General features: G+C 36.9%; 1 protein-coding gene across 4 annotated transcripts in view; it reads left to right on the forward strand.

Annotated features, from left to right (window-relative positions):
• Positions 1 to 4086: 4086 nt before the first annotated feature.
• The window catches only part of DCUN1D5 (defective in cullin neddylation 1 domain containing 5), a 28853-nt gene continuing 8192 nt past the window's right edge, over positions 4087 to 24747 (forward strand). Inside the window, exons 1-4 of one of the 4 annotated variants that reach the window (XM_055547491.1) lie at positions 4087 to 4478; positions 6553 to 6644; positions 12118 to 12188; positions 12600 to 12691. In XM_055547491.1, the coding sequence (XP_055403466.1) occupies positions 4396 to 4478; positions 6553 to 6644; positions 12118 to 12188; positions 12600 to 12691 (338 nt within the window). In that variant the 5' untranslated portion in view covers positions 4087 to 4395. Of the gene's footprint in view, positions 4479 to 6552; positions 6645 to 12117; positions 12189 to 12599; positions 12692 to 24747 lie in introns of those variants that run through there. The other 3 variants (XM_055547492.1, XM_055547493.1, XM_055547494.1) reach the window with 3 other exon arrangements.

Below are 24747 nucleotides of genomic sequence, written 5' to 3' on the forward strand. Positions count from 1 at the left end.
GATATAGATGCAACTATATAAAAAGATTTTTTTCATGGCTTCATTCTATAACCCCAAAAGCTAAGGGATGGATTTATAACCAGGATGTCAAATAGATCAAAGCTATGGCTCAGTCTCGGTCCTTTTGCCTACTGCCCTATTTGGCATAAATATGTGCCCTCTGTCTTTATATATGGATAGTATTCAGTAGCTTTTTTTTTTTTTTCTATAGCCTTCTATGTAACAGTAGAATATGATGAAAGATAAAAGAAATTGTGTCTTGCCTAAAGTCACTTAGTGTCTTCTTTGGCTCTCAAACCAGAACACATGAGTTCCTATTTAAGGTAAATGCTTCAACACACCCTTTCCTTCTCACTGACTTTCATTTTTAAAAAAAGCGTAGTACACAACAAAGAACGATAGTACTGTCATAGTTTATATATCCATTCCAGGTGCCTTCTTAATGAAAAATAATGTATATCTGTATATTGGTGAAGGGCAAAAAAGATAAAAACTACATAACTAGGCAATTCTATACCACTCACAGACAGTGATGCTATCAGTATGCTCCATCTGTTAACTGTAATTGGAGTAAGGGAATACTCCATTTGAGAATGGAGGTATAGTGGTGGTATTAGGTACCGATCCGGGAAAGCATCCCATGGATGGAGGAGCCTGGTGGGCTCCAGTCCATGGGATCCCTAAGAGTCAGACATGACTGAGCGACTTCTCTTTCACTTTTCACTTTCATGCATTGGAGAAGGAAATGGCAACCTGCTCCAGTGTTCTTGCCTGGAGAATCCCAGGGACGGGGGAGCCTGGTGGTCTGTCATCTATGGGGTCGCACAGAGTCAGACAAGACTGAAGCGACTTAGCAGCAGCAGTAGCAGCAGGGAAAGCAATGAAGAAAATGGTCTAAGTGATTCCCAGGGAAATCACCTTCCCTTTAATATAACTGACAAGCATAGATTATTGACCTTATTTGTTCATAAAGTTCTCGTAAATGCAAATGGGCTACATATATTTCCTCCTCCAAACTGTAAGCTTCATAAATGCAGGAGTCATGCCTGCCTTTTATATCCCTAAATCCACCAATTCTTGGGTTAAGTGATCACTTATTGTTTGAGTAACTGACTGAATGAGTTGATACTCTACATGGACCCAGACTTGTGTCTTTTCCTCAGAGAATTATATAGATGCAGTAGTCTCCTATCCAGTCACTACATTCTGCTGAATCTCCAGAATCTCCAGGAATGAAAGGACTTTCTTCCTTACATAGGGAAGTGGTTCTCTATCATCCAGTGACATGTAAACTCAGAAACAATTGTCTTTCCCCACTGTCACGCAACAAACAACAGTAGAGAAGGGACACAATAACCACAATAAACATTCCTGTTTATGCCTCTCTATGTGTCTGATGAGGCATATGTTTTTAAATGTACAGTTTAGTGAGTTTTAACAAGTATATATACTACCACCTCAATCAAGACATAGAATATGACAATTACCTTAAAAGTCCCCTTGGAATTCTGCTCACTGTTATGTGGCAGACTGGATGGGAGGGGAGTTTGGGGGAGAATGGATACATGTATATGTGTGGTTGAGTCCCTTTGCTGTCTGCCTGAAAGTATCACAACATTGTTAATTGGTTATACTCTAATTAAAAGTTAAAAAAAATTCCCCTGGGCCTCTTTGCAGTCAAGTTTTCCACCTCCATCACCACCCCAACCCAGTTCCCAAGCATCAATGATACCTGTCCTACACATAATTTTGACTGTTCTAGAATTTTCTGAACTATCAGCTAATATTCAATTTTCCAATTGTCCCATATGTTGGGACAAATATGGGACAAAATATTGTTTATGTCATTTGAATAAAGACTCAAGTAAGAATCACATGTGAAAAAATGATTGATCTGTTTTTTAAACATCTTTTACAATTTCCTTCTTTCTCTTTCACTCTAATACTTTGTTGTTGAATCTCTGTTATTTTCTTGTACATCTTCTGATAGCCTAGATTTTGCTGATCACATTGAGTTTTAACATGTTCCTCTGTCCTCTACTTGCCAAAGAATACTCAAACTACCGCACAGTTACACTCATCTCACACGGTAGTATATTAATGCTCAAAATTCCCCAAGCCAGGCTTCAGCAGTACATGAACCGTGAACTTCCAGATGTTCAAGCTGGTTTTAGAAAAGGCAGAAGAACCAGAGATCAAATTGCTAACATCCGCTGGATCATCAAAAAGGCAAAAGAATTCCAGAAAAACATCTCTTTCTGCTTTATTCACTATGCCAAAGCCTTTGACTGTGTGGATCACAATAAACTGTGGAAAATTCTGAAAGAGATGGGAATACCAGACCACCTGACCTGCCTTTTGAGAAACCTATATGCAGGTCAGGAAGCAACAGTTAGAACTGGACATGGAACAACAGACTGGTTCCAAATAGGAAAAGGAGTACATCAAGGCTGTATATTGCCACCCTGCTTAACTTATATGCAGAGTACATCATGAGAAACCCTGGGCTGGAAGAAGCACAAGCTGGAATCAAGATTGCTGGGAGAAATATCAGTAACCTCAGATATGCAGATGACACCACCCTTATGGCAGAAAGTGAAGAGGAACTAAAAAGCCTCTTGATGAAAGTGAAAGAGGAGAGTGAAAAAGTTGGCTTAAAGCTCAACATTCAGAAAACGAAGATCATGGCATACCAGTCCTATCACTTCATGGGAAATAGGTGGGGAAACAGTGGAAAGAGTGTTAGACTTTATTTTTTTGGGCTCCAAAATCACTGCAGATGGTGATTGAAGCCATGAAATTAAAAGATGCTTCCTCCTTGGAAGGAAAGTTATGACCAACCTAGATAGCATATTCAAAAGCAGAGACATATCTTTGCCAACTAAGGTCCGTCTAGTCAAGGCTATGGTTTTTCCAGTGGTCATGTATGGATGTGAGAGTTGGACTGCGAAGAAAGCTGAGCGCTGAAGAACTGATGCTTTTGAACTGTGGTATTGGAGAACACTCTTTTTTTTTTTTTTTTTTTTTTTAGTTTGACTGACCGTAAACTCGAGGTGATGAGATCATAATGAATCTTGTCTGGCTTGCAATGCAGTTCTTGAACAAGTAGAAACGTCAAACTCCTTTCAAGATGAAAACCTGGAGAAGACTCTTGAAAGTCCCTTGGACTGCAAGGAGATCCAATCAGTCCATTCTAAAGGAGATCAGTTCTGGGTATTCTTTGGAAGGAATGATGCTAAAGCTGAAACTCCAGTACTTTGGCCACCTCGTGCAGAGAGTTGACTCATTGGAAAAGACTGTGACGCTGGGAGGGATTGGGGACAGGAGGAGAAGGGGACGATAGAGGATGAGATGGCTTGATGGCATCACTGACTCGGTGGACGTGAGTCTGAGTGAACTCTGGGAGTTGGTGATGGACAGGGAGGCCTGGCTTGCTGCAATTCATGGGGTCGCGAAGAGTAGGACATGACTGAGTGACTGAACTGAACTGAACTGTCCTCTACTTACAAGCAGTATTTCTTTATAGAAACTTGATTTTGTTCAAATTTGGGTTAAAAAATAACATTCTTTTGGTTCTAGTGACAGAGAACTTAATTGCATAAGCAAAGCAGTGAGATTTATTTGCTCAAGTATCTCAAAATTCTAGGGTACAGCACAGACTCATATCATAAAATGTCTTCTTGATTTTTCTTTCTGCTTAATTCAGATCTCTTCTGAGTTTTGGCTTCATTCTCCACCTCCTTTCAGGTTCAAGTCCATAGGAAATAAAGTTGCTTCCCGATGCTTCATTTTCACATATCCATTCTGAACCAATTAATGGCATTCTGCAGAGTATTAGTGGTTTCCTAAGACATTTTGGGGGGGATTACCATCAGTATTAAGGCAGATTGGAAGCTTCGTGAGAAAAGTCGGGATAGCTTTGACAACTAAAGGCGGTCAACCAGTCAGTAACCCTCAACTTCTCCATTGGAGGCGGCCTCACAGAGTAACTGGGCCAGGAAGAGAGGAGCCACGCCCCTCCCGAGCCACGCCCCCTGGCGGCTGTCTCTGAGCGCGTCACTTCCGGCCTCGGGCGATCCGCATCCGGGTCAGGCTGCACCTCTGGCTATAGGAGAGTGTGACTCGCGGCGGTGCCGCGCCGTCAGCGTTCTGTCGCCGGTGTGATCCGCCAAAGTGCCTACAGGCGGGGTGCCCCCGCGGCTTTGCGCTGAGAAGGACGGGCAGGGGACCTGGGAGCGAGCGGCGGCCGGGGTGCGCCGCTCGGGGGCGGGCTGGCGGCTCTGCTCCTTCTCTTGCTGCTGTCTCTGGGAAGCGGGAGCCAGCCCTGAGGAGTCCTCAGCGAGCAGCGACCCCCTTCCCCGGCTCGCCTGCCCGCCCCGCAGGGGAGGGCGGAAGATGCCGGTGAAGAAGAAGAGAAAATCTGGGGTGGCAGCGGCAGCGGCGGAAGACGGAGGCCTCAAAAAGTGTAAAATCTCCAGGTACCGCCGCCCCCTGCCCTTCAGTCTTTTCTTTTTGCTTCAGGACCGAAAGAGGAGGCGGCCGGGCAGGCCTCGGGCCCGGGAGAGGCGAGCCCCCTCTGATAAACCGGGGTGGCAGGCGCCGGACCTCGTGAGTCTGTGCAGGGCTCCACCTCGTGTTGGGTTGTGTGCTCAGGCGCCGCTGAGGGACTCTGAGAGTCGCTTCCCGACTCTGCGTGCCGAGGATGGTGGGGGAGACGAGTACCCCACCGTTCCCTAAGCCTCCCCCGCCCTCAATCCAGACCTGGCAGTGTACAGATCCGTGCAAGGGTCACTTCTAGAATTTCTCTGTAGACTGTGAAGAAAGGAGCAGAGCGCGAGGAATTTGGTCCTGACTGCTGCTTTGAGAGTCATAGAAAGAGAAGCTCCTTGTGCTGGAATTGGCCTCCAGATTTAGTATTTGGAGTGATCTAACCCGGACCATCCCAGCAGGAGGCCCATTTTCTGGAAGCATAGTGTCTCCACCTGCCAAATAAAGTGCCTGGCTATAGTGCCTCCATAGCTAAGTCGCTGTGTGCAAAGTTGAAAAGGCCCTGCATGCGTTTTGTTGTTTAGCCATCAGGATGTTGTTAGCTCTCAACATAAATATTAATAATTTGAGAGCTGTTATACTCTGCATTTTGGAGAAAAAGAAAGCAAGGCAGAGTTGTAGTTGTATAGCTCTTTGGTTCCGTTGTAGCATGTCATTAAGGCATTACAGCAACACTGTATGCTGCAAAAAATCAGTGCAATTTACGCCTGAGAAGTGGGTTTTTTAAATCTCCTTATTGGATGTCTTGACTGTCTTAGTGGTTGGCACTTAATGTAAGAACTTCAGATGCTACCATTTCAAGTAGCCAGCATTATTAAGAGGAGATAATGATAGAGCTCTCCTTAAAGAGAAATCTGCTTAAAATGTAAGGTAGGTGACCTCTTTTAGTCTGCTTCATCTTTTTTGTAATTGGTTGGATTTTTCCTCTTATTACTGTGGTTGGCGGAAGAGCCCGAGGGTATTTGACTATTACTGTGAAAGATACTGCTGTATTCTTATACCTCTTAATAACTCATACTAGAATTTGACATATACTCCACTAGCTCATATCTGTATGACGCATGCAAATTAATTTCTTTTACTTTAACTTGTAGCAATCTTAAATGTATAACGTATTAAAATTATTTGAATTAAGCACATTAAAACGGCTGAGCCGTTAGTATTCTTAGCACTCAGGTGATACTTTGCTCTGTCAACTTAAAATTTTAATTTGGCACCCTTATTTTATATTACATTATTCAAAAACTATTACATAGTTGCAGAAGTTAGAGCATTCCTGTCACTGTGGTAGTATAACTGAGCTTGAGAAAAGTTTCTCTATTCGTTAAATCTTAGAGGCCACTTAACGAACTTTCTAAATTTTAATTATTTTATGAAAAAGATAGATCCTGGGATTAAACTGCTTTGGCCCAATTATTTGAACTGGTATGATCTATTAGAATTTTTTTTTTTTCCTTTTTTTTTAATCTGTGGAATCTAATTATACCTTTAAGTCCTATATTATCTTTTATCTTTAAAATGTTTAAGTTTGGTAGATGGTAAATAAACAACTCCTAATATATAATATTCTGAAATATTGATTCACTGGGTATCAAAGTATACTTTGTAAAGTTCATTTTCAAATTATACACATACAGAATTTCTATGCAAATCAGCAGAATCACTGTAAAGGTTTATATTTTCCCAACTACCAGTCCTGCATTGAGACCATTAGGTTGAACTTCTGTGTGGTTTTTTGAAATCTGGGAGCAATAATTTTAGTGATATTTTTGGTATTTGATAGTGAGCAAAGTAGCATTTGGGCTTTGTTAGCCAGAAATTTTTATGTGTAGATTACTGTTTCAAATTGCATATATTTAACAATTCCAGTTTTTCCCTATAACACCAACTGTAAAAAAAAAAAAAAAAGACTTTGGTTTGAATTGAAGTAGTTCATATTGAACTTAGCTTTTCACTAAAAGTTGAGACTTGATAAAATTCTTAGGCATTTGTGTGTTTTCTAAGCTATTGCAGATCCCAACCCCCTGCTAGACTAATAAGTGGAGAGGAACATTTTTCAAGCAAGAAGTGCCTGGCTTGGTTTTATGAGTATGCAGGTAATGAAATTAATATAAGAAGATATCAGTCACATGCTTTAAAACTTTTTTTTTTTGGTTCATTCATTTAACAAATATTTATTGCAGGCCTGCTGTGTGTTAGTGCTGTGTGCTGAGATCAGGGTCAAGACTGAGGATTATGGTTAGGCTAAGAATTCGGTGCCCTTTCAGGCTGATATCTTTTTAAATATGTAATTCAGTATATGTTTAGTGGGTAGGGTGAAACTCATTTACTGTTAGTAAAATTTGTAAATAGATTCATTATTGGCTTATGTCCATTGGCTACAGTAGAGTTGGTATTCTGGAAAACTATGTGTAATAGAACATTTTATACTTTATATGGTTCTTGTTTTTCTTTTCAGTTTTCTTTGAAGTTTTTCTGAACCATAAGCTTGTATTTTCTGAAACTTTTTTGTGAAACTTTTGGGAAGATATAGTAAAAGATTTTAAACTCATATATCATTCCATGACAGTTTTACCTTTTAATACATTTATTTAGCCATTCACTTCCACTGGAGATGCAATAATAAATAAGAAACTAAACAGACTGATGTTAGTATAGTATTCTATATGCTATTAATATATTAGGAAGATGCACTGTGAGAGTTCATGGGAGGAGTGTATAACCCAACCTTGAAAGTGTCAGTGAAAATTTCTTGAAGAAGCTGGTTTAACCTGCACTAAATCTTATAGGAGGTGAATGAAAAACTCTAGGTCTAGGATGAGACTAGTTCAGAGGTAAAAGTCAAAAGCCTGGGATGAGGCCAGAGTTAAGTATATGAAAAAGGAACTTGTTTCTCATTTATTATTAACTTCTAAATAGCAGTTAAAGGGGAGATTAATTCATATTAAATTTTATACATTTTTTTCCCCCATAGAATCGTTAGAATGATTAGTTCTTTTTGGAATTATTGATTTTTAAATCTGCCCTCCACTCCCAACTGTTTCCTTCTTTTACCTGCCTCCCTGGTTGGGTTTTTTGGGGGTTTTTTCCCCTTTTACCTATCATCCTCAGAGTGTTTGTGTAGAATAAAACACTGTATATGCAGTCATTGTCTTATATTTAGTGATAATAAGGCATAGATCTCAAGGGAATTTTGAACTTAAGATTTAGTTTTAGGTTATGTATGGAAAAAAAGACTATTTTGAGAGACAGTAACTTCACTGTTGGTATCCTCTGAGCAATCTCAACAATATAATTTGAAAATTGTTTAGTAACAGAACAGACTCTTTAGAGACGAGAAAAGCTGCTATTACTGGCATCCCAAGACAACCACTAACCCAAATTAAATAGAGGGAATTCATTTTCTTTTGACCTCCATTTGAAATGTTGACCCAATATTCAAAATGCCAGTTTTACTGGTATGCATGGTAAGGTATAGAATCAAAGGCTGGTCATCTTATTTCACCTATAAAGGGTACTAGATACATAAAATTAATTAGTCTTTTTTTTTTTCTTTCATGCTTGATTGTTTTACTTCTCATAGGGACTTTCCTGGGTAGCGTAGGATTAGATTTCGTTAACCGTTTATTTTCTATGCCAACATTTTTTAATAGCCAGCAAACTAATTGCTATCTTTATTCTTTATTATCTAATTTTTCCCTGTGACCATTCTGCTAAGTAGGTGGTGGTATTCTTGTTTTATAGATGAGAAACAGGCTTAGATCAAGTAATTTGCCCAAGATCATACAGTGACAAGAACCTGGATTCAAACCCCGGTCATTCTGACCATGTAGCCTATGCTTAACTGCTACTATCTGGTTTTAAAATTTGTACGTGGCAGCCAGTTTTCCTTTTCCAAAAAAAAATTAGTAAGTATACTAGAGGTTAACTTGTTTTCTGTCCTTCATCGAATGATGCATATTTATGGAGCCCTTGAGTCCATGTATCAGGCGCTGTGCTGAGTGCTGGGAGTATAGTGGTGAGCAAGTCAGACAAGATCCCTGCCCTTGGGGACTTGCCTTCTAATGGGGAAGACACAGTGAATAAGCAAGATAATTACAGATGGGTGGAAGATTATAAAAGTAATGTGGTGTGATGCAGGGATGGGAAGTAGAAAGTTGGGATAGACTTTCAAATAAGGTGACTAGGGAAGGCCCCTCTGGAGATTGCTTCAGTCAGAGACCAAAACGATGAGGAGGTGCTAGTTGTTTGTCAGTTAGAGTAACTGAGATGTCCTTGTTTAAAATGGAGACAATAATTGTGCCTTCTGAGATAAAACATGTAAAGAAAACACTTAGTACTGTACCTGGTATGTAGTTAGAACCCAATAAACGTTAGCTTTGATTTAAAAAGTGATAGTATTGCAGCATCAGATTTACTGGTTATATATTTTTATAATACTGTTCCAAAAAATTAACAATGTAGCTCCTATGTAGCTTATGTTTAAGGTGCTGTGTCATGCTTTGAGCAGACTTTTTTTTTCCCCTGAGCATTTGCTCTGGCTGGCATTGTTTTAGACCCTGCAGGTATAGCTGGGAACTATATGGTTATTAAACCATCAGAAAATTGATTTTCTTTTAAATTTTAAAAGCGTTTCCTGGAGGAGGAAATGGCAACCCACTCCAGTATTATTGCCCAGAAAATCCCATGAACAGAGAAGCCTGGCAGGTTGCAGTCCATGGGGTCTGCGAAAGAGTCCGACAGGGTTGAGTGAAACAACTGCAACAGAATGTTTTACTACAAATCTTGTTAATAAGATATTGTAGGTCATAAGTGGTGTGTGAAAAGCCTGATAGTTTTTCCCTTTCATAAGACCTCTCATTTTGAGTGATACTTGCATTGGCAAGGATTCAGGAATATATTAGGCCTGTTGTTGAAGAAAGGTGTAGGAAGTGAAAAGGCATTTTAAAGTCTTATAAAGAATCAAAAAAGGGGAGATAGAATTGCTTAGTCCTAGTAAAGTAACCAGCTGGTAGAGTGAACTACATCATTTTCATAGCTTCTTAAGTTGAGTAGAAACCCATACTGTGCCTGAAATAGTTAAATTCTACTCCAGAGGTTTTACCCTGGAAGTAGTTTTATTGGAAGAGTTTGTTTGAAGAAGTATAATTGATGTTATGTGATCTGGGGAAAAGAACATTAGTATAGACTTGGTTTTAGATTTAGATTGTTGTTATTTGTTTTGTGAAAGTCACTTGACATTTACAAAAAGGTCTTATATGTATCTTATATATCTTTATAGAACACAATTTAACTTGATTCTTATCAAATTTTTATCAGTAGTCTCCCATTTTCCAGGGAGGCTATTTTTTATGACAGTAACTGATATTTCTTGATATGACTCTTCAGCTTTCTCTTATTATTACTATTGATGGCAGTGTGGAGGGCAAGTTTGCTTTCTTGCTGCATTCAGTTAAAATATGTTTCAATCATGACTTAAAAAAACTTTGTTTTCTTCCATTCAGTTTTTTTATCTGGTTTTTATTTCCATCCAAACCACATATAAGGATGCACATTCAGTTATTTTTTTAACACCTTAATTGTGTATGTGTGCTTTTAAAATTACTTAATTAACACATTTTCATAAAAAAAGTCTCCAAATGTATATTAGGAAGTGAAAGTTTCCTATAATTATCACCCCTTAACCTTTTAACATTTCGCTGTATAAAAAAGTACAGTACTTATTTAGACCAAAGAGTTTTTAAAACATTCGGTTTCACATCATGTGTTAATATCATCTTAGTAGTCTGGACCTCATCTGAGACAATAAAAGCTTAACTGGTCCCATACTGGGTGGTTACATTTTTCTACTGAGAAAAACCGTAGTACATTGGCCCCATGTTGTGCTTATGAACTAATGATGGTGATATAAAATGCCACCTGAGCAGCCTTGGTCTAGTCCATGACATATAAGCTGGAGTATTTTTAGTCCTTAAGAAAGGAAACAAGTTTCTCTTAGCTACTTTAATATTTGAAGACTGTGTTTTCTTTCAAAAACCAAGTGTGGTAAACATATTTGTATCATATCTAGTTTTAAAATTTATTTTGGCCTTTTAAATTGAGGTATATCATTATATTAATTTCAGGTATACAACATAATGATATATGTTTTTATCACAAAATTATTACCACCTGTCACTACGCATGGCTACAAATTTTGTTTTCTTGTGATAAGAACTTTTAAGAATTTACTCTCTTGCTGCCGCTGCTGCTGCTGCCGCCGCTGCTAAGTCGCTTCAGTCGTGTCCGACTCTGTGCGACCCCAGCTATGCCATAGCTGGCAGCCCACCAGGCTCCCCCATCCCTGGGATTCTCCTGGCAAGAACGCTGGAGTGGGTTGCCATGTCTTTCTCCAATGCATGAAAGTGAAAAGTGAAAGTGAAGTCGCTCAGTTGTGGCCGGCTCTTCGCGACCCCATGGACTGCAGCCTACCAGGCTCCTCGGTCCATGGGATTTTCCAGGCAAGAGTGGGGTGCCATTGCCTTTTCCGGATTTACTCTCTTAGCTACTTTCAAATACACGAAATAGTATTATTAACACTATATTCCTCCTGCTCCATGTTACATCCTCAGGACTTACTAAGTTTGGAAGTTTGTACCTTTTGACCACCTTCACTCATTTTGCCCACCCCTGCCTCTGGCAACCACCAATTACTTCTCTGTATTTGAGTTTGATTGTTTTTGGTAGATTTCCTTATACAAGTGAGCTCACGTTGTATTTCCCTTTCTCTGACTTGTTTCACTTAGCAAAATGCCCTTGAGGTTCATCCATGTTGTCACAAATTTGTTTTACTCTTATCAAGTCAAAAGATAACATAAAAAATAGGAGAATTGATGTACTGACTTATGTTTAGTGTTACTAAGGGAAAAAATAGGAAAAATGTCCATAATTTTTGAACTAATGATAGACATAGCTGATTGAGGGATTAAGCATTTATTTCTACATTAAGATTACATAATATTCATGCTTTACTAGGAAAATACCTCATTCTGGAATCTCAGTGTAGCCATTTCTTATATCATTATTGTTATATCTTTAAAAAAGGTTTAAATTTTTATGGATATATTTCAGAAGGTTAATGAATGACCATCTGTTTTAGTAAGAAACAGATATTCTCCTCTGTTTACAGTCTTGAATTGTGGGTTGGTACTGGCACATTCTAGTAGAATAAGGAGCTCAAACCTTCTTGTGCTTCTTTATATTGATGCATTGTCAAAAAATTTCTTCAGAGGAAGCTCTCAGTAAATGTATTTTTAAGGATAGATTCAAGTGATTGTACAACCTAGTGATTGTCATTAATGTTTGTTTTTATGTCCTTAATTATATTTTATAATATGTTCAAAGAGGATTTCAAAGTTAAAAAAAATCTGTACAAATGTTCATACTTTATCAAAGGTATGTCAAAATTCAAAGTCAATTATTCACAAAAAAATGTTATGTATTCATAAATTCCTTTAACACAGTGGCTTCTGTTTTATGTTGATATAAAGTTATAACAATAAAATATATAAATTATTTTTGTCTTTGAAGGTCCTGATGAAGTTGTAGGGCCAGAAGGAATGGAAAAATTTTGTGAAGACATTGGTGTTGAACCTGAAAATGTATGTTTTATTTTTAAGTAGAATGGAATGCAAGTGGGGTATAGCATATTCATAAATCTCTAAAAATTAGAACAGTTTAATCTTATAAGAAACTTTTGTTTCTTCGTGAATATTGCAGATTTTCATTTAGGTTTTTTTAAGTGAATTTAATTGGGGCATGTATTATCTTTCTTGATATAAATGTCTTTTGTAATAGAGTAAGCGAGATTCTACCTTCAGAAACTGTTAGAATATTTTGCTTTTAAGAAATTGACCCATCTAAATTTCTTTACAGTTAATAATTCCAGAGATTGTACTCTTTAATAGTTGAAGGATGGAAATAGTTGTATAAAAATGCTCTCCATGATAAATATAGACATGATAATCTCTGTGCTGACTTCTCCCCTATCCTTTATGTTCTGTTCTTTCCAGATTATTATGTTAGTTTTAGCGTGGAAATTGGAGGCTGAAAGCATGGGATTTTTTACCAAGGAAGAATGGTTAAAGGGGATGACTTCATTACAGTAAGAAATTTTTTTAAAAAACAAATTTGATGGCCTGTTTGAAAATCTTAATTGATATTTTGTGCTTCGTAATTTCAGGAGTAAGGCTTCACCTTAAATTAGTTTAATCTATAACAATCAATTTAGGATTGAAAAAAATTATATTATGGTCTTTGGCAAATGAACAGTTACTCCATTTTTCATATTTTCTAAGAAAGAATCTTTAAGCAGTTCTGTTAAAACCCACCTATTCTCCTGATGCATGAATTAGAGCTTTATGATAGAAGTTATTTACTCATGGAATGTATGAGCAATGAGGGACTTCTTTCTCAGAATACAGAATTCTACTACGTGAGTAGTTTATTCTTGGGCAGTTCTGAGCTCTGGGGCCTCCTCTCTCTTCAGTTTTATACTTAACTTAAAAAAGAAATTTGAAGTGAGTTACATGACAGTTTTAAAGAATAAAAGTAGAAATATTGTTTGGCATTAATAAGTGTGCAACATTTAGCCATTTTATAGTTGTATACTTTCAGATTGCTGCTTTTGAATGCTTTTATAAGTTACAAAATTGCTTCTTTTTCACAAAATTGCTTCTTTATAAAAATAATTTGATTTTGGCTTTCCAGAAGCCAAACTTTGAAGCAAACTAAAGTGTGCTTAGTTTCAATTGGTAATTGTATGTTAATTTTATATTATGTCTTATTCCTGAAGTTCATCCAGGAAGTAATTAATAATCAACATTCTAAAATAGAGCAAGCATAAATTTATAATATTTGTGGAGCCCCAAACTGGAGGTTAATTAGTTTCCTGTTGTATGTTTTTAATTAACATGCTTAACTGTTCTTTACTCTTTGTTTGCCTATCCTTAACTTTCAGAATACCAGTTTTTTCAAGTGTATTTGTTCATATGGAACTTAACTATTTTTGAATTTTCAGTGTCTAATATTTTCTAATTCTCCTTTTAAACCAGCATTAACATTTAGATATTTTATGTGTGTATATACACTCACACAGATGAAAAGAGAACACACTCTCACTTTTATTATTTATAGATGAGATGAGTCTGAAATTCATAGAGGTGAAGAAAATTTTTGCCAAAGTTTACATAGTTCCTGTGTAACTAAGAATAGCAGAGCTAGAATTTTAATTTCCTGATTACCAGTCTACCATACTGCGCTTCCTATTGTGGCATTCCTTTGTTAGCACTCTATAAAATAGAAGGCCATTATCAACTTTAAAATCATAGTGTTTATAACCAAGACCACAAATTCTGCTGTTCATCTAGGTGTCATAACATGCCAGATTAAAATAATGTTGCTTCTGAAATTCTTTGAGCTGTTTGCCACCATTTAATTAATTTTTTAGAGAAGGATAAACTATACAGGAGTATGCAAAGAATATAAAGAATTTTATACAGCTCAGTCTGTTTTATTAAAACCTGTATTGGTGTCACATAGCTCGTTAATTGTGAGACCTTTTATTTGGCATTACAGTTGCTTTTTGTACTCTTCTGCTGCTGCTTTTGTCCTACTTTTTTCAATATCTCAGCTAACAAGTGTTGGCATATTTTTAAACCAAAAGTTTCTAATTGCTTTTGAATAACTTGATATTATATAAGGAGCCTCTGTATAACAAATATAAACAAAAATGTTTCTAGTATTTACATATGGCTTTAGGTATATCCTAGGAAAATTGATGAACCCATGAACATGTTGATTATTAGGAAATCTTTCCAGTAGGAAGTTCACAGGCTTTACATAATAAAAGCAATATTTAGCTCTTAAAATTGACCCAGAGGTTTTTGTTTCACTCATGTATTATCCCCTACCCATTTGCCTAGAGCTCTATAGTGTAGAGCCTTGAAGTTACTAAAATTAGGCAAGCGTTCTTGACTGGGAAAATAGTTTTTTTCCTCTGATGATCTAGATTGCTATGTGATGTACAAAGTATCTTTTTTTAGTTGGCTAAGTCTTATTATCCCCTGAATATTCTTATAAGGAACTTGTATAAAAGTTTACAAAATAAACCAAGGGAGTCCGAGCTCTTAGTTTTTTAAAAAATGTATAGTTTTTAGTATACTTGGTTTTATATAATTATAAAGTATAAAATTTTACAGACTTGGTTCTTTTTATAATTCTGTATATTTTTAGGATTTAATATAATCTGAACATAGTTATTTGATGATTCCTGAATCACTGTAATGTAGTTATCAGCTGTTTCAAATTAATTAATTTTAACCCTTAGAAAACTTGAGTAGAGCTCTGCTAAAGAATAGAAACAGTCTGATAGTTAAGACATACATTATGGTAAAGAATAGTAGACTATCATAATCATGGTTAATTAAAATCTGTAATGGTGTAATACTTAACTGTTTTCAGAATACTTTTTTGAAAACATTTATTTATTTTAAAGCTGTTATTCATACAGACTTTCCATAACTGAATTGTTGTTTTCTTTTGTGTGAAAGAATTTACGGGTATGAATTTGTACATAATTGGAGTAGAATGGTCATTTTGTAAGTTTTAGGGATGTGATTGCCATATCCTTTCCAGATAGTTTGCTCTATTTTGTTTTCATTGTTGTTTATTAATAGTCAAATTTCCCTTCAAGTCAGATTTAATTTAATCTATATTTACCCTTATTTTATCTAAGATACTGTGCCGCTTACTGGTGATCACAGTGAGGTGTGGGACACAGCTTTTACTTAGTTACATTCTAGCAGGGCAGGGAAAGTGTTACAATACTGTAAACAGAAATAAATCCCCAGTGGCTCAGCGATAAAGAATGTGCCTGCAATGCAGGAGATGAGCGCTCTATCCCTGGGTCAGAAAGGAAGTGGCAACCCACTCCAATATTCTTGCCTGGGAAACCCCATGGCAGAGGAGCCTGGTGGGCTACAGTCTACGGGGTCTCTGAAGAGTCGGATACGACTGAGAAACAAACCATAGATCCATGTGGGATGGGACAGATGTGAGTAAAAATAACAGATACTGTGAAAGCACAGCTGCTAAGGGGATGAATTACCTCTGAGTAGACAGGCAAGTCTTTGCTATAGGTGTGGCATTTGAACTAGACCTTGAACAATGATTAGGATTTTGATGGTTGAGGATATAGAAAAATGTTTCAAGAGAAAACTGTGAGCAGAGCCTTGAGAAGGAAAAACATGTCTAGTTTGCTGGAATCAAAAGGTACATAAAAGAAACTGACAGCAGTTTTAAACTCCAGATAGTTGAGATATGGCTGCATTATGCAGGACTTTGACTAAATGTTGAGAGAGTTTAAACCATGTGTTTTAGCTTGAGAAGGCAGCAGGTTATTGAGCACAGGAATTATCAAAGATTTGGGGGATGATTTCAATAGAGTTGATTTTTCTTTTTTTAAAAAAATGTTTTAAGATCATATACTCTTGAAAATCTTAGGAAAACTGTGAACCTTATCCCCGTTAAAATGCACAGATGTTGCTACACACAAAATGTTGCATATGGATCTTCTTCCTTGCATCTATAGCGGCAAGATTCCAAGGATACTTGAAAATTTTATTCTGCCATACTTACTGGAGCAAAGGACTTTTCTCATATGTACCCGCTGAAAGTTTGTTGTTGGAGTGAAGATGAGTTATGGTGCTGCTAGAGAAAATTGCGGGCATAGATCTTTGGAAAGAGTATACTTGATTATGATCATGAAGGAAGAGGGGAAAGAATAGCACCTGATGAGAACACTAGTACACTAAGCTGTCTTCCAGTAGCCTACAGATTGTATACCTTCTGGTCTCTGTATTGAGCTCTGTGCCTTGAAGAGTAAAGGCTTGACGGACTTTACTTTCTTAAAGGAGAGAGGAATGGGGAACATTTATATAATTTTTTTTGGTGCGAGTAGAAGAGTTGAGTAGATTGTATGCTATACTGTGTGTGACATGTGATTTATCGTTCACTTAGCATTTGGGGCCCAAGTACCAGTTGTCGTTGGTGTGGTTCTTCCCCTTTGCTCTCCCGCAGAGTCACCATGACTGTTCAGAATGTCCCCTCTCCACATTTCCAGATGCCTGCAGAGGTGGATTTTTTGTATTGTTGTGGTCAATAGACCTGATTCAGAGAATGTTCTAAATCCACAACTTTGTGAAGAAAATCCTTCCTATTACAGCATCAGTGTGTCACAGCATTCTTATTGGGGCTTGAAGATTAAGGAAGAGAACCTCACTTAGACCTAAATGAAGATTTTCTCTCATTTTAAAGGTCATTAATGAAGCAGAAATTCAAGTCTCTCTTGTTAATAGAATGTTTAACAATATTCAGGAAATTAATCCCCAAGCCTTTATGTTGAAATTTAAACCCATTTCTATTCATTCTAACAGCAGTGACTTTGAAGATGGTTATCGTATTGTGCCAGTGTTCCCTGAAAACTATAATCTGATATTCAAAAATAGACTATTCTTATTTTCATGCTATACTACTTACAGTATGTGTTTCTTTTTAGTTCAGAAGAAATATTCTTCCTACCTTAAGAGGTATCAAGATTATTAACTCCTGTGAGTCTATTTTGGAGCTAGATTAAATATCAGAATTGCGTGTTAATAATAGCTTGGGCATGTTTACTGGTTTTGCTGGGTTCAGCCATGTCTTTATGATGTTTGTGATAAATGTGGAAGTTTGTGTTCTAATTTTTTTCACTTTTCTCTAAGAAGAAACATTGACTGTCAGTTCTATTAAATTTTTTCTCTGCTGAAGGTGTAGAGGAGCCATTAGGAATGATAGTTTGGAGAGAGCCACCCATGTGAAGACGATTTTCAAGCCCGTTAACTCAGCCTGTCAAGCTAAGAATTGTGTTACACATTTAATACATGACCCTCATTAGTAACCCTATGGCTGTCTCATTGTTTTTGTGGTTTTAAAATGAGAAAGAGACTGGAAAAGATTAACTTGCCTAAAGCCACATGGCTGAAAGTGGAAAAATTGGAATTTCAATTCTCTGTTTGACTTGAAACTTTGTTCTTTATCTCTGTATTATTGAGGTCTCATCCTAAGTAATATTGTTACTTTGTGTATCTCCCTGGAGAATAAAATGGCAACCCATTCCAGTGTTCTTACCTGGAAATTGCATGGACAGAGGATCCTGGTGGGCTGCCTACCATCCACAGGGTCACAGAGTCAGACATGACCAAGCAACTGAGCACACACAACTGTGGAATGTAAAATATTTGGAAGGGATTGTAATCTCTTAGATTATCTCCTAGAGAGACTTGTCAGTCACTACTTAAATGCTTAACAATTCTGTTGGAACTATAGTTTTCCACTAACCTTTTCCCAGATGGGAATTTTGAAACCGTTTGTAATACATCATCTACTTTGTGTTTTATTTTTGATATTCATACCTTTATTTAACAGACAGTTTTGGAATGCTTGGGCCTATATGCCAGGCCCCATGTTAAACCTATGAGGATGATTTTTGAATTCTGGAAGTATTGAGAGAAAAAAAGCTTTTAAAGTAGGGAGGTATCCTTTAACTTGTTTTCCCTTTGGAATCTCAAGTCTGTTAAGATTTTGTGTGAAAATGTGAGTCACATCATTAAAAAAAATGTGAAAAGCTGCTTGAAGAAGCTCTAAAGATATAGAAAACTAGGCCCCTACTTAAAGGTAGGTCCTGGTGGGAACAGGAGCACCTGTGACTAGTCACTTCTAGTACTAGGACCTTCGGAACATTCTCAGTTGACAACTCAGGAGATACTGAAGTTTTGAGATGTCCCAGTTTTCAAACACTATTATAATAGCATGTAATCTCAGAATTTGTTTCTTTTGCGTATTCTTCTGGTAGAAGTTAACTGCATTTTCAGCTTTCATTAAAACTTTTTCATAGAATGAAGAATGTTTGCACTAGTAGAAGCCATTTATTGAAATAGTAAATAATAAATTTCTCATAAATGATAAGAATAAATTTTTCTTATTTCTTCTTGAAACATTTTGTGTACTTATTCATATGTAAGGAAGTAGGCCCCAGACAAATTAGATGATTAACTTATCCAAACTTTGATTTCCATTTCTGGCAGTTACGGCATCCTAAGTATGCAAACAAATCATTTCCCATATTACACACCTAAATGTTGGTTAAAATATGAAACATCTTTTAAAAAACATACTTGTACTTGACTATAGAAAAATAAATCAGAAGCCAAAAATTATGAGAGATGGTAATTCCATAGGGCTCTGTGGAGCTGGCATTTACCCTGAGGATACCTGCCTGTTCTTAGTCAGCTGGGTTAACCTTTTATGCCTGTTGCAAACTGTAGACAAATTGCAATGAGAATCATGTTAAAACCTCGCACATTTAGTTATTGATGCCAAATCTATCCAAAAGATGGAGACTTGTTTGCTTGGGCTTGGTTTGACATATGCAGTTGGAGACAAAGGGCTTCTAGTTGAGAGAATTCCTAACTAAAAGTGCTTTTTGGGGAGTTCCCTGTTGGTTAGGATCTCAAGACTTTCACTTTCATGGTCCTGGCTGGGTTCAGTTGCTGGTTGGGAACTGAGATCCTGCAAGCTGAGAGGCATCGTCAAAAAAAGGAGCTGTTTGTCATGAGGATGTAGACACAATCCAAAAATGCATTTTAGTCTTGTCTCAGGTAATTAGTACTCCCATGTGTTTAGTGGAAGCAGTTCTGTACAGGAAAGCATTTTAAACAGAAGCCTCAATTTCTTCAGAGAAAAGTTCAGTGATCGTTAACAATCAAAAATCACTAAACAAGTTAGGAAACAGATCTTAAACTTCAAAATAAGACTCTTTAAGGCTAGTATATTGAGTTATTACATCTCAGTATAAAATAACTACATTTATGTGTATTAAAAAAAGAATGGTCTCAGATGATCAGATTTCAGATAATTTCTAAAAGCAAAATATATAAAAGATTTAAAACTCAGTAGATGAACTAACTGCAAAGGAGATGGATATAAATGGTGACCTACCATATTTGAGGAAAATAGAAAAGAGGCTAAGAGCTATAGTGGATTGATTTTTTAAAATTAATTTTGAGTCTGTTCTGCGAATTTTGACTGTGTTCTCTATATTCTAGATTTAAGTCCTTCATTGAATATGTGGCTTGAAAATGTTTTCTCCGTGTCTGTAGCTTGTGTTTTTATTCTCTTACAAGGACTTTTATACAGAATAAAAGTTTTAAATTTTGATGATGTCTGGTTTATTAGTTTTTTCCTTCTTACGTGTTTTAAGTGTCAAGTCTAATAATTCTTTGCCTAGCCATAGATCCTGAGGATTTTTCCTTATTTTTTTTTCCTAGAAGTTTTATATTTTTACATTTTACTTTTAAATCAGTAATGCATTTTGAATTGATTTCTATCAAAGGTATGAGACTTAGATTTTGGTTTATTTCTTTATCTGTGGATGTCCATTTGTACCACCACCATTTGGTGCAGAAACTCTTTCTCCTATTGAATTTTACCTTCATCAAAAAGCATCTGGCCTTACTTGTGTGGTCTGTTCTGGGTTCCCTGTTCTGTTCTGTTGATCTTCTTCCACGACCACACAGTCTGCATTACTATGTACTCAGTCTTGAAGTCAGGTAGACTGACTGATATTTTCTTGATTTTTTTTTTAGCTACTACAGTTTCTTTCAACCTCCTTTTTCTTTCTTGGTCACGCTGTGTGGCGTGTGGAATCTTAGTTCCCTGACCAGAGAGTGAAACCTATGCTAGGTATGGAGTCTTAACCACTGGGCCACCAGAGATGTCCCGCTACTACAGTCTCTTTGCTTTTCCAAAAATTTTAGAATAATCTTACATATTTACAAAAAATCTTACTGAGATTCTTGTTAAAGTGCATGTGAATTTGAGAAGAATTAACATCTTTACTCTTTGACTCTTCCAAGATAGGTATGTCATCATTTACTTTGGTGCTTGGTTTCTTTCATCATTTCTTTGTAAAACATGGACGTCCTGTACATACATGTATTCTAAGATTTAAACCTAAATATTTCATCTTTATTTTAGTCACTATAAATATTCTATGTTTAATTTTAGCATCCATATGTTCATTATTAATATATAGAAATAGAATTAATTTTTGTATGTCCTGTATCCTGTGAACTTGCTGAACACACTTATTCTAAGATTTTTGTGTGTGTGTTCTTTGGGTTTTCCACATGGACAATTGTGTCATATGATTATGACACAAAATAGGGCCAGTTTTATTTCTTTTCTGGTCTGTACATCTTTTATTTCTTTTCCTTGACATATTGCATTGGCTAGAATGTCTACTACTATGTTGAATAAGTGTGGTGATAGTGGACATCCTGTTTTGGTTCCCCATGTTAGAGATAAAGAACAGTTTTTCACCATTAAGTATTGTTATTGGTAGGTTGTTTGTAGGTTTCTTTTTTTTTTTTTTAATCAAATTGAGCAAGTTCTCTTTCTGTTTGTTTGTGAGTTTTAAGGTGAATAGATATTAAATACTTTAAATACACTTTCTGCATTAAGTCATATAGTCATGTGGTTTTTCTTTTTTTAGCCCATTAATGTGCTTATGTTAATTTTTTTGTGAGTACTGAATCAGTCTTGCATACTTAGAATAAATCCCACTTGATCATGGTATATAATTATATATTGTTTAATTCTATTTGCTAATATTTTGTTAAGGACTCATGAGGGATATTGGTCTATAACTTTATTTTCTTTTTCTTATTGAGTTATAATGGACATAAAATGTTATATTAGCATCAGATGTAAAACATAAGGATTCAATATTTGTATATATTACAAAATTAAGGGCTTCCCAGGTAGCTCAGTGGGTAAAGAATCCATCTGCAATGCAGGAGACATAGGTGACATGGATTTGATTCCTGCAATACTATCACCATAATAAGTCATTAACATCCATCAGTATATATAGCTGTACATTTTTTTCCTTGTGATGATTTTTTTTTTAATTGTCCTTGATTTTAGGGTTAAGGTAATACTGGCTCTATAAAATAAATTGGAAAGTTTTTGCTTATACTTTATTTTTTGAAGGAAGTTGTAGAATTGATCTTCAAAGATGGTGAAATTCTCCAGTAAAACCACCGGAACCTGTATATGTCTTTTATAGATGTTTCTAACTTTTGAATTCAGTTTATTTAATAGTTTAATAGTTACACAACTCAAATATTGGTCCATGTCACCTGTTTTGTTTTTGGCTATGTTGGGTTTTTGTTGTGTTGCATGGGGGCTTCTCTTGTTGCAGAGCATGAAGTAAGTTGCCCTGCAGCATGTGGGATCTTAGTTTCCTCATTAGGGATCGAATCCGCCTCATCTACATTGGAAAGTCAATTCTTAAAAAAAAATTTTTTTTTTTTTTATTTATTTGTTTATTCATTCATCCCTTTAGGGCGGTGCTGGGTCTTGATTGTTGCAAGGACTTCTCTCTAGTTGCAAGGAGCAGGGGCTGCTCTCTAGTTGTGTGTGGGCCTCTCACTGCGGTAGCTTCTCATGCAGAGCCGTGCAGGTGTAGCTTGTGGGCTCAGTAGTTGCAGCTTCCAGGTTCTCGAGTTGTGGCGCATGGGCTTAGGGCTCTGAGGCATGTGGGATCTTCCTGGATCAGGGATCGAACCCATGTCTCCTGTATTGACGGGTGGATTCTTGACCTCTGAGCCACCAGGGAAGTCCTGGAGAGAGAATTCCTAATCACGGGGCCACCAGGGAAGTTCTGAGTCTGTTTCTTCTTAAGTTATCAAAGTTATATCCTTTTGATACCTGCAGGTCTAATGATATGCTTTGTTTCATTCCTGATACTGATAATTTAATTATTTACTTTTCCTACTTGCCATAGATTCAATCTGGTCTTTTTCAATAATCTAAGCTCCTATTTTTGGAATCTAGATAAGATTTCAAAGGCAGGAGCTTAGATTGTTGACTGAGACTGCTTTCTTCTTTAATGTTTGTATTTATATTTAGTGCTATAAATTTCCCTCTTAGCACTGTTTTGTATCTCAAACAATTTGATATATGTTTTCATTTTCATTCAGTTCAGTATATTTTTTGGTTTCCATTCCTATGGACTATTTAGGAGTTGGTTGTTTAATTTCTAAGTTTTACCTTCTAGTTTGGCCTCATTGTGGTCGAAGAACATATTCTGTGTGATTTCAATTATTTTATATCTGTGAAGATTTGTTTTATGGTTTAGGATTGAAAAGAAGTATTTTGTTGCCATTGAGTAGAATGTTCTTTCCATGTCCATTGGATCCTGTTGATTGTTGGTGTTGAATTCTTCTACACGTTTACTGATGTTCTGTGTTGTTCTGTCAATTGCTGAGAGAGAGAGAGATTGAAATCTAACTGTAATTGTGAATTTGTTTATTTCTCCTTATATTTTGCAGCTCTCATCTGGTGCACATGTTTGGGATTGTTCCATCTTCTTGGTGGATTGACCTTTTGTCATTATGTAATATTCTTTGCTCTGAAGTCTGCATTAGCTGATACTAGTTTAGCCACCTCTCATTTCTTTTAGTTGTTTGTACAGTATATCATTTTCTATTCTTTTACTTTCAGCCCGCCTATATTGTTATATTTAAAGTCAGTTTCTTCTGAACAGCATAGTTTATGGTGTTTGTTGTTGTTGTTCCACTCTGTCAGTCTCTAATCTTACAATTGGTTAATTTAAAACACTTATATTTGATGTAATTACTGATGTATTAGGGCTTAAGTCTGCCCTGTATTTTACAGTTCAAAAATTGTGGTTCTTTTGTTATATATTTCTTTCCTTAGACTTTCAGTTTCTTTGCTGATAGTTTGTATCTTTTCATTTGTTTTAATTTCTTCTTGATTGCTTACTGGAGCATTTTTATAACTGCTTTAAAATCTGAGTTGAGTGATTCTGAACATCTTTAGCATTTCAGGGTTTGCATCTATTGATTGCCCTTTTGATGTTTGAGATCTTGGTTCTTGCTATGGCCCGCAATTTTTTTTTTTAATTGAAACCTGGAAGATTGGAGTATGATTTTGTTATGAAAGTCTGGATCTTACTTGAGGCTTCTGTTTTAGCTAGCTTCCTCTAATACCACTTGGGCGGGAGAGTTGAGGGCTGTTGCCTCATTAGTTGCAGGCTCCCATAGAAAGTGAAGTTCCTCTCTGCATCCTTGACGTCTGGGGAGGGGTCCTCATTACTGTCAGCGGAGGTGAGAGGCCTCCGCAGATGCTTGGTCTCCACTGACACTGCTGGAGTGATGGCCGCGGTCCTGGGTAAAGCTGACAGCCTTGACTCGACATCCTCCTCTGACACTCCCAGAGTGGAGGAGGAGTGTCTGCTTTTCACTGCCTGATGGGATTACCTTGTGGTTTCCGCTGACACTGCAGAATTTGAGAGGGCGACCTGCTTATATCCTAGTGTTTTGTTTGTTGTTTCGTCCCTAAGTCGTGTCTGACTCTTTTGTGACCCCATGTACTCTAGCCTGCCAAGCTATCTGTCCATGGCATTCTCCAGGCAAGAATACTGGAATGGGGTGCCATTTCCTCCTCAAGGGGGTCTTCCCAATTCAGGGATCCAACCTGAGTCCCTTGCGTTGGCAGGAGGACTCTTGACCACTGAGCCCCCAGAGCGCCCCATATCCTGGTGAGGGTGGACCATTCAGTTCCCCCCATTCAGGCTTTGCTGGCGTTGGTAGGGGTTGAGCCAGTTTTCTCTTTGGTGTTTGACTGGAGAAGAGTGGTTTGTTGTTTTTTTCCCTTAACGATTTCTGTCTTGCCAGATTGCTTACTTTGGGCTAGAGGGGGAAAGCAGGCTTTTGTGTTTGTTTATTTTTTGTCTGCCCTCGTTGGCATTTCTGTTTTGCTGACTCCTTCAGCTCCAAGCTGGGATAGATGAGGCAAGAAGAAAACCCAGGGAACATGCTACTATATCATTTCTCAGATTCTTTCAGAGTCTTTTTATGTTTGTTTGTTTGTTTTATGTTTGTTTTTTATATAATGTATAGGGCTTTTAATTGAATTAACAGGAGAAATGTGAAATAACACTTCATCTTCTTAGAAGCATGTTGTTTCTCTTATTTTTTCTTAAAGTGAACTTTCTGCCTTCCTTCCCCATCGTACTCTACTGCCTCTTTTCTC

The sequence above is a fragment of the Bubalus kerabau genome, chromosome 15, assembly GCF_029407905.1.
Source record: "Bubalus kerabau isolate K-KA32 ecotype Philippines breed swamp buffalo chromosome 15, PCC_UOA_SB_1v2, whole genome shotgun sequence".
In the NCBI taxonomy this organism is placed as follows: Eukaryota; Metazoa; Chordata; class Mammalia; order Artiodactyla; family Bovidae; genus Bubalus; species Bubalus kerabau.